The sequence below is a fragment of the Numida meleagris genome, chromosome 1 (genome assembly GCF_002078875.1).
Source record: "Numida meleagris isolate 19003 breed g44 Domestic line chromosome 1, NumMel1.0, whole genome shotgun sequence".
Lineage (NCBI taxonomy): Eukaryota > Metazoa > Chordata > Aves > Galliformes > Numididae > Numida > Numida meleagris.
Window position 1 is genome coordinate 52,696,542 of NC_034409.1, and position 14,583 is coordinate 52,711,124.

The following is a 14,583-nucleotide window of genomic DNA, read 5'->3' on the forward strand; positions in this document are numbered from 1 at the left end:
AATCAACCTGAGAGATGATTAGCGAATTAAAATTTCTCTCAACACTTCTCTCATTTACATAATTTGGATATAAAAATAACAGGACTGGTTCAGCCTCAGACCTTCCCTTTCCTTCTCCCCCTCCACCCTCCCCTTTCTCTCCACTCTTGGGACCCTTTCAGGTTTGATTTGCGCAGCCCACACTAAACGGAGCAAACTGGATGTTTAAAAATGTTCATGTGCCACTGGGACGTGGAGCTTATCCCTTTGGGGAAGACACTGGTACTGATTAAAAATGGAGGCTGAGATGCTAGAGTGAAAACTGACACCTCAATTTGCTAGTCAAAGCGGTACCTAAATAGGCTAGATTCTCTTACCTCTTTGGGGAATTGCAAAGTACAAATATGTGGAGATGTTCGGTTAGAAAAGCCAGCAGCCTCCTCCTGTTTGGGTATTAGCTCTGGTACCACAGGAGACATTGTCCTGTTGTTGTCTTTGTCCTACCCAGCCAGCCGATTTCGCACATCTCTAGGATATCTGTGTAAGCAGCTTGGTTGTGGCCATCCTGGGTCTAGGGACTCTGGCCAGTAAGAAAAGCCGTTTCCTCTCCAGTGGAGATCTGTTGCAGAGCTGTTCTGATAGGAGTATGCCCTTGAAAGCCAAAATGCTCAGGCCTGCTGCTGCCATCACTACCTGTGGCCTGGTACAAGTTTACAGCTTTAGCTCTGGCAAAGTTCTCTTGTATGGCATTTGTAGGTAATAGTTCTTTGGAGCTGGGGAAGCTTTGTATTGATAGTGGCATGGGTGTCAGCATGGATTTCATGTCCTTGCTCCTTTGAAGATGCTACTCCTGACATTTATGAAGACGGCCCTGAGGGCTAGGCTGAAGATAATGGATGGAATTAGCTTTTGGATTTTGATAGCTTACGTGGAGGGTCAGGTCTTATAGAGGCACTTTTCCCAACACAGTTAAAGCAGTCGGAAGACACGCTCTGTAAGCACAGAGATCTTGGGTGTGCTTCTTCATGCTTACGTACAGTAGTATGTGCACATCCCTCTGAAAATTGATCTGCCTAGACAGATGTTACTTTATAAGATGGTAGTCCTTGACACGAGTTCTGAGTTTTCCCACCTCAATCCTAAAACATCAGCTTTGCAGACCACTGGCTTTGCTACAGCAAGCAAACGTATCAGCAATACCTTCTACTTAATGCCTCTTCCCTCAAAGCATGTGCAAGAGGCTGTCATGTTGAAAGGGAAGACTGGCCAGGGTTACTCCCTATTTCTTTTCAGAAGGCTCCTTCAGAGCTTCCATTGCTGGTGGGGAAGAGATTCTTATCGAGCACATTTTGAGGATGGAGACTTCAGCGGTGAAGAATACCCATCATCACTTGGTGCTGCAGTGTGGTGGCATCATGTAACATGTAACAGCCTCCAGGTCAGGATAGAAGTGGGAGGTGAACTTCTGGTGCCTTTGCTTTCAGTTGCTCGGGTCTCACTGTGAGAAAGCAGGACAGCAGAATGGGGTGCTGATCAAGGGAGGTGATGGTCTGTTATCCTGTGTTACTGCTGCTCAAAGCCCTGCAACAGAGCTCAGGAGAAAAAGCTGTCCTAATACAAAGTGGCTGTTCCAAGCAATTTGCTAATTGGCACATGCAGAAGAGATGCAGCGTACCTGTGCCTCGCTGATGTACAGTGCTATTCCCTGCAGTGCTTACATCTTTCTGGTTGCTGTGAAAGGATTATGCAAATCATAGAAGGGAAGGCAGAGGGTTCTTTGATTAGTCTTAGTCCTTTCTGGTTAGATTAGAGGGAAAACTGAAGTGAGGCTCCCTTCTGAGTCAAGGCAAGGTGGCAGAGACCCTGAGCTAGCTAGGAAGGAGGGGTTAGCGGTAGGTGAGATGAAGGGGTAGTCCCAAACTTGGGCTGCTTTTTCCACATAAGTGCTGTTTACCAACTTCTCATTTTCCTCCTCCTCCTCTTCCTCACTCCTTCTTTCTTTCCTGGGGCAACCAGCCTGCTAGCCATGTCTTCTCTGATGAGGGCACTCCATCTCTTGTTGGATGCGTCCCACTCTGGCAAGACACTTGAATTCATAAACCAACCAGCCCCCAGGATGCAGAGGGCTTCATTTCGGATCCTAAGAAAGGTTATTTTTCAATGGGGTTAATCTGGGGTGGGGGGGAAGAGGAAAAAAACAAAACAAAACAAAAAACCAAACGCAAACCACCCCACGTTGCGAAGACCACTCCTGCCTGTGAAAAGCGTGCTTGCATCCACTGGAAAGAAAAGGCTGGTGAGCCCCGCTGTGGGCTGTTTGTATGATTGTTTCTTTCCACAGCTGTGTTTTTTTGAACTGCTCTTCCTGTGTTCTGTTATAGAATAGTCTTACAGGAACCAATCATTAGCGCTAAAATACCTCAGGTAGGAGTGCCAGTGTGACCTGCCAACCAATCAGATTGTGGATTGCAGTGGAAAAAACTGAATTATACTAACCATTCCAGCACCACATTAGAGATGGGAACAGAGGCTTTTTTAGGGCAGTGCAGACTCCCATGTGAGCCAAGCCCCCGCTGTAGCAGGGTGGCGTGTGTCCAGATTTCACACCGAGTGGCATTTCATTCAAAAAATGTACTCATGTAAATTCAATGGAAGAGTTAACAAGGTCATGCTTGTCCCATTACCATGTAGAAGCACCTGCTGGCTGCAATGGACACTGTTGTCCTGTCACCTCTTTTAATTCATTCATGCTCATTCCTGGTGCACGTATGCCACCCTTCTAATACAGAAACACTGGAAACAGTTCTAGCCCATTCTGCTTCTAACTTCTGCTCTAGGGCAGTTTTGGGGTGGAGAAGACACGATCAAGCTACCGCAAATTAAAGATCCCAAAACTGGGCTCTCAGTCTAAACCTGGCAGGTGGTCAAATGTGTCTAACAGGTACATGAGTTAAACATTTCACAGTGGCATAAAGGGTGCCCAGCCACACTGTGTGTGCCTTAGGCAGCAAGGGATGAAGAAAAGGGAAGCTTAATCACCATAGGATACGCTGACATAGTAAGCCGTAGGTTTGGATTTCCTCATATTCCCATTGCAATGATGTTCCCATTGCACTGAACACCTAATATGTGCCCGAAGAGTGGAAAAGAAGATAGGACTTCTTTTGAGCTGAAATATATAGCTTTAACATGCACACTTATCTACGTTAACATGTTCAGTAATTGGAATGCTGCTCTAGCTGGGATTGCAGTTTCCTATCTGTGTTGTTTTGCCAAGCTTGTCTCATTCCCTGAAATAACACAATATTGAAAAAGCTGTCATCTAATGTTAAAGGGAAAAAAAAGTTGTTTTTTTTGCTTCCTTGATGAGCCAAGGATAAAAGCGTGACGGAAGAGTCATTTGAAATTTGGGCTTTTGTGAACACCTGGACAAATCCAGTTGTTTGCCAGTTGAGATCTGTAGGCTCAGGCTCCCTACACATTCTCACAAGAAAGGGGGTTCAGCATAGCCCCCAGCAACACTGGCAGTATAACAAGAGAACTTGAGTTAAAATAAGCAGCATTTAAAGTTGAGTTAATTTATCTCGCATGCTCTCCAGACAGTCCAAAAGACTATACCAGAAAGAACCAGTCTTTTTGGTTGTTAACTGCTGCCCAGTTAAAACGCATAAGCCTGTTCTTCAGCTGAGGCTGTCCTTAGACTGTCCCATTGATAGAGACATTGCGGACCTAACGTCTTCACAAGAAGCTCAGACACACTCATCTCCTTTGAGATGGGGCTAATGGTTTTAAAGACTGAACGTGGATGGGTAAACCACTTCACCTAAATAGATGGAGTGGAAAGTTTCATGGCCATCCTGGGTTTCAGGGATCATGCCACTCGATGATGTCTTCTGTTGCAGTCTGGAGGAGTGTGGTGCAGCTAGCAAGGGCCTTTTTGAAATTATTATTTATGTCATTGGTAAACATGATTGCTCACATTTGTTGAGGATGCTCTACTTCGATACAGTTTTTACTTACTAGAGAACCTGAAGTGAATGGCATCAGGAATCGTAGGGCCTTGTAGCTGAGGTTATGGGTGAGCTTTGCATACTAGTTAACGTTGTTTGTGAACAGGAGGGGCAGGAGAAAACCGGTGCATTGGACAAGCTGAGTAGGGCTTCAGATGCATTGAGGGAATTACACGTGGGTCCTGGGTTACGGAGAACGGGAGCCTCAGCTGGGTCAGGCAACCTGCTTAGCATCTCCTTTGCTCTGTACCGGTCCCAGAGCTTGGCAAAAGTGCTCATGAAATCAAAAAGAGTAATAGTTGCAACTTTCTCCTCTTTCCTTCAGCCTGTTTTGGTGTATTTGGACCTGCTGGTCATGCTAAATACATCCCCCTCTTGTCAGAAATCCCCCAGCTGTGCGCACTCATTGCTCCTATGACAGGACCGTACCATGGCCATTATAATCCCCATTTTTGGTTTTATTTGAAGTACACACAAGTAAAATTTGCGGACTGCTTTGAGCTGAGCAGGTCTGCCTGTGCGTGTGTACCCGTATCCTGTGACTTTCTTTCTTTATTTTTTTTAAATTAACAGTAGCTTCAATTTTGCATCAGTGCATGGTTAAAAAGCAATACACGTCAGCTATTCCTTAACTTCATTTCTCCAATGAATTATTTCTCCTGTGTTTTTTTTTTTTGTTTGTTGTGCAGTTGACTGAAGAAATGTTAACATCCCGCTCTAAATCTCTCAGTGGAGTCTCTGTTCCCTTCTCTGATATAACAGATGGGTTATTGCTTGTTATAATTATTAACATTGTGGTGTGGGACAGGGCATGGGTGGGAGCCATTTTGGGGGGCGAGGGCGGGAGGATGCGGGAGTCATTGAGGTTGGAATGTTAACTCCAGTGGTGACTGACTGTTTCCGTAATAGCAGGTTGTTGTGGCTGCACGCTCTAGTACTTGAGGCTGTGTACTTCACTGAGCTTGTGGTAGAGCCTAGGGCGAACTGCTGTCCCAAGAGAATGCTGGGATGGATAGAACTAGCCAATATGAGTCTGAACGTGGTGACTTTGCTGGTTGTTCTAGCTCCAGATGTCAGCATGCTTAGTTTTTAATTTTGATTAATAAATGTTACGCCATCCCTCCCCCCCTTCCCACACCTGATTCCAACCCTTCCTTTCTTTTTTCTTGGTTTGGTTTGGTTTGGTTTCGTTTCCCTTTACGAGAGACATGAGTTAAAAGAGAAATACTTGATAACCCTCTCTGGGTTTCAAACTGCATCTTGCTCTCATGTGTAGGGTGTGTGCCGGTCACATTTGAAATGGTTTCTGATGTGACACATGGCTGATAGGTGAGAGGAGAGGGGGGCAGTGCCAGGAAAATTTTGCCTCTATGCCATGCTGAAGTGATGGACTGCACCAAGAGTTCACAGAGGTTGGAAGCTTAAGGAGATACCATGAGGTCCTAATTCGGTGAGGTTGATCAGGGTTTCATTTGGATTGCCCCTTGTTCCTCTCGTGTCCCTCATGTTTTAGAGCTGAGGGTAGTAGCGGTGTAATGCTACCATGCCAGAAACAAGCCAGACTTCCCCAGACCATCAGTCGGAAATGCACAGATGGAAACAACTTGGTAAGAGCCAACCTAGTGATGTTTCACAGGTGAAGATTCGTGTTTCTCTCTCTTCTGTTAACTAGAAGATTGAGGGGCTAGCAAATCCCTCTCCTCCAGAGTAGGAAACCACCCCTAGGCGTGTTCTGGGTAGTCCTTCCACAAGGGCAACAAAAATGAAGTTAAAGTCATGTCCTCTGTTTTAAAAGCTGTCTAGCCCAAAACTGAGCACTGCTGAGCAGAGATAAATTTATAGAATCATAGAAATCATAGGATGGCTTGAGTTGGAAGGGACATCAAGTTCCAAGCCCCCTGTCACAGGCAGAGTTGCCAACAGCTAGATCAAGTACTAGACCAGGTTGCCCAGGGCCCCATCCAACCTGGCCTTGAACGCCTCCAGGGATGGGGCACCACAACCTCTCTGGTCAATCTATTCCAGCACCTCAGCACTCTGTTAAAAAAACAAGAACAACAACAACAAAATTTCCCCCTGACATCTAATTTAAATCTCCCCTCTTTTCATTCAAACCATTCCCCCTTGTCCTGTCACTACCTGTGTAGATATAAAATCATTAAGGTTGGAAAAGACCTCTAAGATCAAGTCTAACCGTCAACCCATCACCACCATTCCCACTAAACCAAGTCCTCTACAAGAGCTTGTCTTGTGCTCTTAGTTGCATACAACCATAAGATTTATAGGGAAAAAGTGGTAGTGATATTTTGAGCTGATGCTGGGGGTGAAGAGCGTAAGTCTGCCTTCTGGTCCTTCAAACTCTGAAATGTCAGATAGAAGGAAAAAGGAAAAAGCCCGAAGCAATCTGGAGTTTTCCGATGTTATTTATGGCTCATTTTGTTTCTGGCAAATCAAACTCATGGTTCATTTACCATTGCATCCTCCCCCCTCCAAGTTAAGAAAAACGTGTTTGGATGCATACAGTCAAGAAAGATCTGACCTTGGCTTCAGAGCTTGGTCCTGACTGCCACGCAGCCCTCGTCCCCTGGTCTGAAAGGTGGCCGGGGTCTGTCCCTCATTGCTGCAAGGTGCACAAAGCCATGGGTCTGAGCCTGGGCTTCCTCTGCTCCCAGAACTTCTGGTGCAAATTCCAGTAGGATGCTCCCAAATCTTCCTCTGGGTCAGGATTCATGTTTTGCCTACTTAGCTGGAGCTATATTTTCAAGAACTACCTCTTCTCGGTGTAACCATTTTAAAGATCTTTAACACAGATGTGCAGCATAGATAGAAATGCAGCAGCGGTACAGACTGTTCAGACATAATTTCCGCCAACCTGTTTCCTTCTCTTATTTTGAGGGAGGGGGATCTGTGCTGGTTTGCTTGTTGGCACCCCTGAGACCACCAGAGGTTTATCTCCCTGACCATCATTTCCTGATTGCTTTTTGGCTTTCCTGGCTATTGATGCTTTTATGCATCTGAACCAAAAGAAATTCGAGCCTTTTGGGTCTCCCAGACTTAAAAAATGAGACAGAATGAAGGGGAGGAAAAAAGCAGGAGTTCATCTGAATTACGCCCTTTCTAAAATACATGCTTCACAGAAAGTGCCCGCCTCTGATTTCCCCAGCGTAGGAGGAAGGGGACATAGAAATTATGTTGCATGCAGTATTTCAGCTCTCTTCTGGATTTCTGTTTCCACATGCCAGATTTAGTTTCCTACAGGGATATCACCATGCTCAAGCTTGCTTTAATTTATTCCTTCTGCTAAACGGGGTAATGGAAGAGTCTTCGTAGTCTTTCTGAGCAAAGGAAGACGCGTGAGCTAATGGGCGATGCTCATAATATACGTGACATGGGAGCTGATGCAGTTTGAAACGCTTCCTCTCCTTGTGATGTGTGATTCTTTTTTTCTTTTATTTTTTATTTTTTTTCTCTACGTGGGTGGACAGGTATCTGTAAAGTCAGTTCTCTTCTCTCCTGCAGGGTGGATACGCAGCCTACAGATATGCACAGCCTGCTACTGCAACAGCAGCCACGGCCGCTGCAGCCGCTGCAGCAGCTTACAGCGATGGGTATGTAAGGGGCAGGCATCCATGGGGCTGGCTTGCTGTGCTCAGAGATCTGAGGAGCAGTGATCCATTACAGTTCTTCTCTACTTCTTCCCCCATTTCTTTGTCTTACTGGCACTCGCACACATGCATGCACAGCCCGGTGTGAAGGATGAGTGCACGACTTGTCTCTGCTCCCGGGCAGCGTTGCCCTCTGGTGTGTGTGAGCTGGCACAAATCTTGGCCCCTTCCTTAGCCTGGGGACTCCCTGTGCAAAGGAGGAGGTGTGGTCATGGCTCAAGGTCAAGAGACCTGGTTTGCATTGCTGGCTCCTTGCTCTCTGACTCTGAGCAGGTTGCTCCATCACTGGGTGCATTTCTCTCCCCATCCAGAACTTAAAAATTGCTCAGCTCATATGGTATAGGGTGCTTTAACATGCAGCTCTGTATAAATGCAAGGGATGATCATCATCAAGAGCGCTCGCCTTTAGATTTTTCATCTCCTGTGCAGTGAGGCTGTGTTTTAATCTTAGTAGACGTGAGAGCATTACAGTTCACTCTCCCTTCTCCTTCTGGAGAACCCCTCACCACTTTCCATTTAGCAGCCAGTACCGTGCCAGTAGCGCTGGCACCGGGGGCTCACCCTCCTCCCGTATCACATCACTCGAGGTGAGAGCTGCGCTAGTTGTCACATCCAAGGTGCTGACCTCTTTCCTACAGGTGGAGCTCCTGGTGCTGCCACGTCCCTCCTTGCAGGCCTGTCTCTCACCCATCTCATACCGTGCATGGCGGCATGCCCTTAGGCTCTCTTCCAAGAGGGGCTGCCCATGTGCATGTGTGTGCATGTATGCATACATGTGTGTAGAAGGGCATGCTGCTTCTTCCATTGCCTGTGGTCAGACAGCAGTTTCTCTGCCCCTCCAAAGTGACTTTCTTTCTCTTTTTTTTTTTGTATGTTTTCTCCCTCTCTTCAGTTATGGCAGGGTGTACACAGCAGATCCTTACCATGCCCTTGCCCCTGCCGCTAGCTACGGAGTTGGCGCTGTGGTAAGTGCAATTTTCTTTCTTGTGCTGTTTCTCAACCCCGGCGTCGGGAACAGCTGCTCACTGCGTGTCAGGTACTGAAAATTCATCCAGAAAGATTCCTTCCTTGAGGGAGGAGGTCCCTAGCTGCAGTGCCAGCTCCCTCATAGTTGTACGTTCATATACCTGTATGTGTGCACTAGGAAAGGAGCCAGGCTTAGGAGACCAGTTATCACTCAGTATAGCAGATCTTGTATGAAGGAGGTGGTAGGAGGATCACCAGAAACATCAGGAACCCAGGTGTTGTAGGTGCATGGGTACATCTGTACCAAGGAGGCGGAGAGGGAAAGAATCAGCCATGTCTGGAGATGCAGGGCATTCTTCCTCGCCTTTTTCGTTAGCTTTAATGGCTCTGTTGCACGTTGAGAAATCAATGCGAGGAAGAGTAAGGGAATAAGTTGTTCTCATGACATCTTGCAGCAGAGCTGCTCCACTTGGTTTCCTCTTCCACTAGCGGAAGCGTGCGGCATCCTGCCTGCCAGCAGCGGTTATGCAAGGGCAGGAATGAGGTATGTTGGCATCGCATGGGAGTGGCGCAGCTTGCTGAGAACACATGCCTGCCCATCTGCTTCTAGCCAGTGCAGTATCCGTGTTGCTGCAAAGGCTGGAATGCAAATGTGTGCGGAGAAAAATGCACCTAAATATAGATGTCTGCAGTGTAGCACCTCCGTTGGAGCCTCAGCTCATCGTGTGGATTCCTTTTAGAGTCAATGGAGGAGACACAGGTTCTTCTAGGATAGCGGGTCATCGTGTCTGTGTCGGACCTGTGCCTTAAGGCGAGGTGAAGAGCATCCTAGAAGCGTGTCTCTGCTAGCTAAAAAGTCAGCCTAGACGACTGGCTCAGAGGGTAGGGCTCGTGAGTCTCTCTCATACCAAGGTCCCCGTGCCTGGGACTTGCCAGACTTCCCCTCCAGCTGGCTGCCTGTGAGCCCGGCCCCTGAGCTACAGCTTGCTTTTGCAGGCGAGGTGCTCTTTTGTTTCTTAGATGGTGGCAGGTCGGTGCCAGGACACGTCCGCTAATCCTGAGAGCCTCCAGCCATGGTTTGCCCTCCTAACAACCTCTTCTCTTCTCGTTTGGTTCCTACAGGCGAGTTTATACCGAGGTGGCTACAGCCGATTTGCCCCCTACTGAAGTGACGTGAGCCCCCTGCAAGTGGGACAGCCCCCCCAGTTCATGAGGCCTGGCTATTGCAATATTTACTAGTAGAGGAACTCTATAGCAAGACGAGGAGGAAAAACAAAAACAAAAGAGAATACTTTTTTATACCTCACTATGTTCTTTGAATATGTATTTTTTTTTTCCTTTAAATTTCTGCCTTTAATTCTTTTGTTCCAAAGATTGTGCTTTTTTTTTTTTGGATTTTTTGTTTGTTTTGTTTTCATTTTTTTTTTTTTTAACTGTGGTAAAAGAAAAAAAAATAATGCATTTCCGTGTCTGTATGTTGGTGCATAGCTTATCCTACCAATCACGGAAAAGGCAATTAGCGATAAGGAAAGCTGTTAGAAACCGCTGTCGTGCGATTAATCAGGAACGCGCAGGCAGAGTCACTGCCCTGGGTCTGGTGCTCGGTGCCCGGGAGGACGTGAGGGAGAAGTCTCCACCTGCCGTGTTTCTGCTCCGCGGAAGGAAGCGCTCTTTGGCTGTGGCTGGGACCTAAACGCTGGTGGGAAATGTTGCATTCGGAGAAGGGGGAAATGCGGAGACTTCCCTCCTTGTTTTTTATCACCACCCGACACGCACGGGTTCGGGACAGTTGCAGCAGTGTCAGGACTTTAGACTCGGCAAGAGAAGATTTCCTCAACCTGCCCAAAGACTTTGGCTGTTACCGCTGCACAGGGGACGAGACTTTGAAAGGAGGTTTTGAGGAGGAGGATCTTCCCTCCTACACACACGACTTACTCTAGCTGATCGTTGTCCGTTGCTGGTGGCTGTAACTCTCTTAGTTTTCCACCCTCCTTTTCGAGACCCTTCTCCCTTGCTGTCCCTTTGCTCCCTCTCTTCCTCGAGGAGCGGCTGGTGCCATGCAGCATCAGGCAGTACCTCTGTTGCGGACGGCAAGCGGTTACAGCTGCGTGCAGCCGTGATGATGGAGAAAGCTGCGGCAGAAGAAGCGTGCATCGGTGCTGATGTCCGACCAGCAAAGTCTCTCCTTCTGCTCATCCTGAGCTGCTTAGGCACTGCTGCGAGCAATCTGTTTCAAGTAACATGAGTGAGGAAAAACGAGTCAGTGTATAAGCTGCTGAGGTGAGGGGCACACGCACGTGGGTTTGTCTGGGGGAGGAGCGTCCTTTATATCCAAACGTGAGCCTGATGTAGTTTTGTTTCGGTCAGGAGCTTTGGGGGGGGAGGCAGGAGCAGCTTGTACAAGCTCTGAATTCATAGGAACTTCCCACCGCAAGCTATATCTAAGGCCCTTACAGTCACGTTGGAGCCCCGGGTTGGTTCTGCCCAGCCTCCCGTAGAAAGTTGCGCACCTGGGCTGCTGGGTCCATGATGACACTACATATGATGAGGTTTGGAAGAGGAGAGTCTGCTTGGGAGACGGCTCTGTGACACCCCCCCCCCCCCCCCCCCCCCCCCCCCCCCCCCCCCCCCCCCCCCCCCCAAGCACTGTCTCCCTTCTCTCCTTGGCAGCAATTTGGCTGGGCCGCAAAGTTGGCATTCTTGGCTGCCAGCGGGAGCAGTGCTGTGACGGGGAGCTGCTGCTCTCCAGCTCCACTCTGTGTTCCCAGCAGCCCGGGTGCTCGGAGGGAAGGGCTCTTCCACCACCCCTAAGCCGCGTGAAAGAAGCGTGGTTTCGCTGGGCTGCCTCAACTCTTGCTTCTTGGAAGGGCTTCTTGGAGCACGGGTTTGTTGGTGGAGCCTCTCCTTACTCCTGCCATACCCCTGCTTTCTCCATCCTCTGCTGAAACCAGAATAGGAAACCTCCTGCATTTAACACTAAGCAGTGTCCACAAGCTGAGCTCCCGGGGAGGTGTCCTGGCCCGGCCACGCACAACCACGCGTTCTTTGCTCTCCCCCAGTGAAACACGGCCTCTGGGTGCAGCAGAAGAGGCCTCTCAAGGGGAAGGATGTGGAGGCCATTAGTTAAGCTAGAGACCCTAAAGCTATTGATTCTGTGGAGGAATAGCTAGAAAAAGGGGACACCAAACTGCCAGCCTGTTGGCCACCTTTTGCTGTTTCTTTGTTTTTTGGGTTTTTTTTTCCTGGTTTTATTGTTGGTTTTTAATTTTTTTTTTTTTTCCCAAGCCAAAGTTTGGTTTGTTGCTGTTGTGACGATTTTTTTTGTTGTTGTTGTTGTTTGTATATAAATATTTTAGTTAGACTGAAAAGACGGGGGGGGGAGGGGGGCACAGGGTGTTGGGGCTTTCACAAAAAACTAGGAAATGAGAGGGAATGGGGGCTCCTGGGGGCCCTCGCCGAGCTGCAGGAGGGGTCTGTGTTAGGATCAGTGCGAGGGGAGCCGTTCCCACCGCGGGGCTCACAGCCCTCCGCCCCTTCCCTGCAGTATGGCTCCGTTGGTTCTCATCCTTCTCGCCCACCCCCAACTCTGCCTCTTGGTGCGGGAGGCCGGCCCCGTTTCTGCTTCCCAGCAGAGTCTATGCACGGCAGCTTCAGCCCACCCGCATCTGTGGAGAGGCTGAGGGGCTTCTTGGCGGGGTCGTGGTGCCCCGCTGTACGATCTCCAAGTAAAACCCCCTCCAGGGCATCGGGCCTGGTTCCTCCTGCTCCCATAGCTCCCCACCGGGCTCCCAAAGTCTGACACATTGCAGTGAGCAGCGGGAGCGCCGCGCTCCCCGTTGGCGAACAGCAGGTGTGGTTTTGCTTGGCTCGTAACGAGGTGCGTTCAGAGCAGCCAAGCCGTGGCTATGCTGTCTTCTGGAGGAGTGAGGACAGAGCCTATATCTCCCTATGCAAAATGAGTTGCTCTTAATGAGTTGAACTGGGTCCTGGCTTGTCTGGCAGACAGCAGCTAACGTTGTCCCCGAGGTGGGTCTGCAGGCAAGTCCCCGGGGCTTGGCTTTCATGGGGACAGCGCGGGCTGGCACAGAGCTTGCTGCTGTCACCTCTTGTCTGGTGGCACCCAGGGTTCCTCTTGGTGCAGAGAAAGGGAAGTTCCTCTGAGCGTTGCTGTCTGTTCTGTCTTATAGTGGATCTGGCCAGTGCACCGTGTTGTACCGATACAACTTTGAGTTGAAGAGCTCCTTTTTTTTCTTTAATATGCCGGTATGTCTTTCCTTGAGTGTTTAGTTGTGCTGGTAAACAGGTGAATGCTACTGGCATAGCACACTCTCTACTGGGAATAGGTCTCATCGGTGCCTGGCGTGCAGCATAACTCTCCCCATGCTACCCAGCTGCTAGGAAAAGCTTTAGGAAAAGTCGTGCTGGAAGCTGGGCCACTGGGGAGCTCACCCAGGTCCGGGTGGATCCAGTGAGGGGTTCGGAGAGACAAAGCCATGTTTTGAAGTAGCCTGAGGGGGAGCAGGCTGGCTCAGCAAGGACTTGCTCAGGAGACCTGTGGTTCAGTCAGGGCTCTGCCAGTGATCCTCGCATCACTGCCCTAGGCTTGCTTCCCCATCCCTAATGCGCAGGTAGTAGTTTATCCCCTGTTCTCGCCCATTTTATCTGTGGAAGTGTGCAGCAAGAGGGCTGTCAGAGCACCAGGCTCAGGTGCTAGCTGCGGTACCGTTGGTGACACCATCTCATCGCCTGCCCTTCTCATCCTGGAAGGAGACGCGGGCTGCTCGCTGGTGTAGAGAGCTCCCAGAGTGAGGAGTGCAGAGCCCCCCAGTTGGTTTCTACCCACGTACATCCCCAACCCTTCCCTGTCTGCGTCCCAGCCCAGCCCCAAAGCAGGAGACGAGCGGAGAACGTGTAGGGGAGCTCTTGGAAACTTATCAAAGGGAAACCACCGTGGGCTCCGGGCGCAGCTCCACAGGGGAAGCACGCGGGGAGCTGCAGCCCTGGGTGCAGAGGGTGATGGCTGATGCATGTTACCTGTTTGCACTGTTTTAATATAGGAGTGGGGGGGGGGGAGATGAAACCAACCCAACCTAGTGAATGCGGTGAACATCCAGTGTAAACTTCTTTGTGTCTTTCTTTTGTCATGCTCTTGGAAGATGTCCGACATTTTGTAGTATACACCAGTGAGACTTGATTCTTGGTTGCATAAAACACTATTTTCGGTGATGTTAATGTCTGATGAGCCCCTTCCCTCCACCCCACTTTACTGGTTGCCCTCTCTGCCCTCAAACCTCAGTCAAACCTCTCTTCTGCAACAAGAACTCCGGTCCCCAAGGCGAGCAGGAGGCTGATGGCCAGCGTGTGAAATGGGGCCCTACTCAAGCAGGCTCAGGGCTTTTCCCTGGTACGTGTTTCTCTAGCAGGACTCGGCAGGATGCCCCCCATCCCTCCCCAGTGTGCATCGAGGGCAGCCCCACGTGGCTGCGGGCATCCGGGTCCTGTCCCCACTGCCGACCCCAAGTTGGGAAGCACTGGCAGTGATTGTCCCCTGGGTACCGGGCTGCGCCTCTCGGCAAGCCAAAATCCTTGCCTGATTCACCAAGAGACTGCTGGTGTCTGAAGCTGTCCACCCCAGCGTTCATTTGGCTGGCAGTCAGCAAAATGCCATTTCATATTCCCTCCCCTTTTTTTTTCCTGGAGTGGGTCAATGACAAATCGTTTGCCAGACTCCCAGTTCTCCGCTGGTGGAGGGGCTCGTTGCTTCCCCAAGGGGTGGATTCCTTGCAGAAATCAGGCCTCCCGCAGGAGCAGCCTCAGTTCTGGTCATGTGGTTTTTTTTCTATTATTTTTTTGTTTGTTTGTTTGATCACAGTATTTTGTGTGCGTGTTGTAGTTTTGGCAGCTTGGATTTGGCTGCGTTACCATGTGACGAAATAATCCTCTTTTTTTTTTTTTTTTTTTTT

The 14,583-nt window shown here is 49.3% G+C and overlaps 1 protein-coding gene across 6 annotated transcripts in view; it reads left to right on the forward strand.

Moving 5' to 3' along the window:
• The window catches only part of RBFOX2 (RNA binding protein, fox-1 homolog 2), a 152,102-nt gene extending 137,525 nt beyond the window's left edge, over positions 1–14,577 (forward strand). For all 6 annotated transcript variants that reach the window (XM_021386197.1, XM_021386161.1, XM_021386177.1 and 3 more), the window contains 3 exons: positions 7,509–7,597; positions 8,547–8,619; positions 9,743–14,577. In XM_021386197.1, coding sequence (XP_021241872.1) covers positions 7,509–7,597; positions 8,547–8,619; positions 9,743–9,787 — 207 coding nt within the window. In that variant the 3' untranslated portion in view covers positions 9,788–14,577. The remainder of the gene's footprint in view (positions 1–7,508; positions 7,598–8,546; positions 8,620–9,742) is intronic.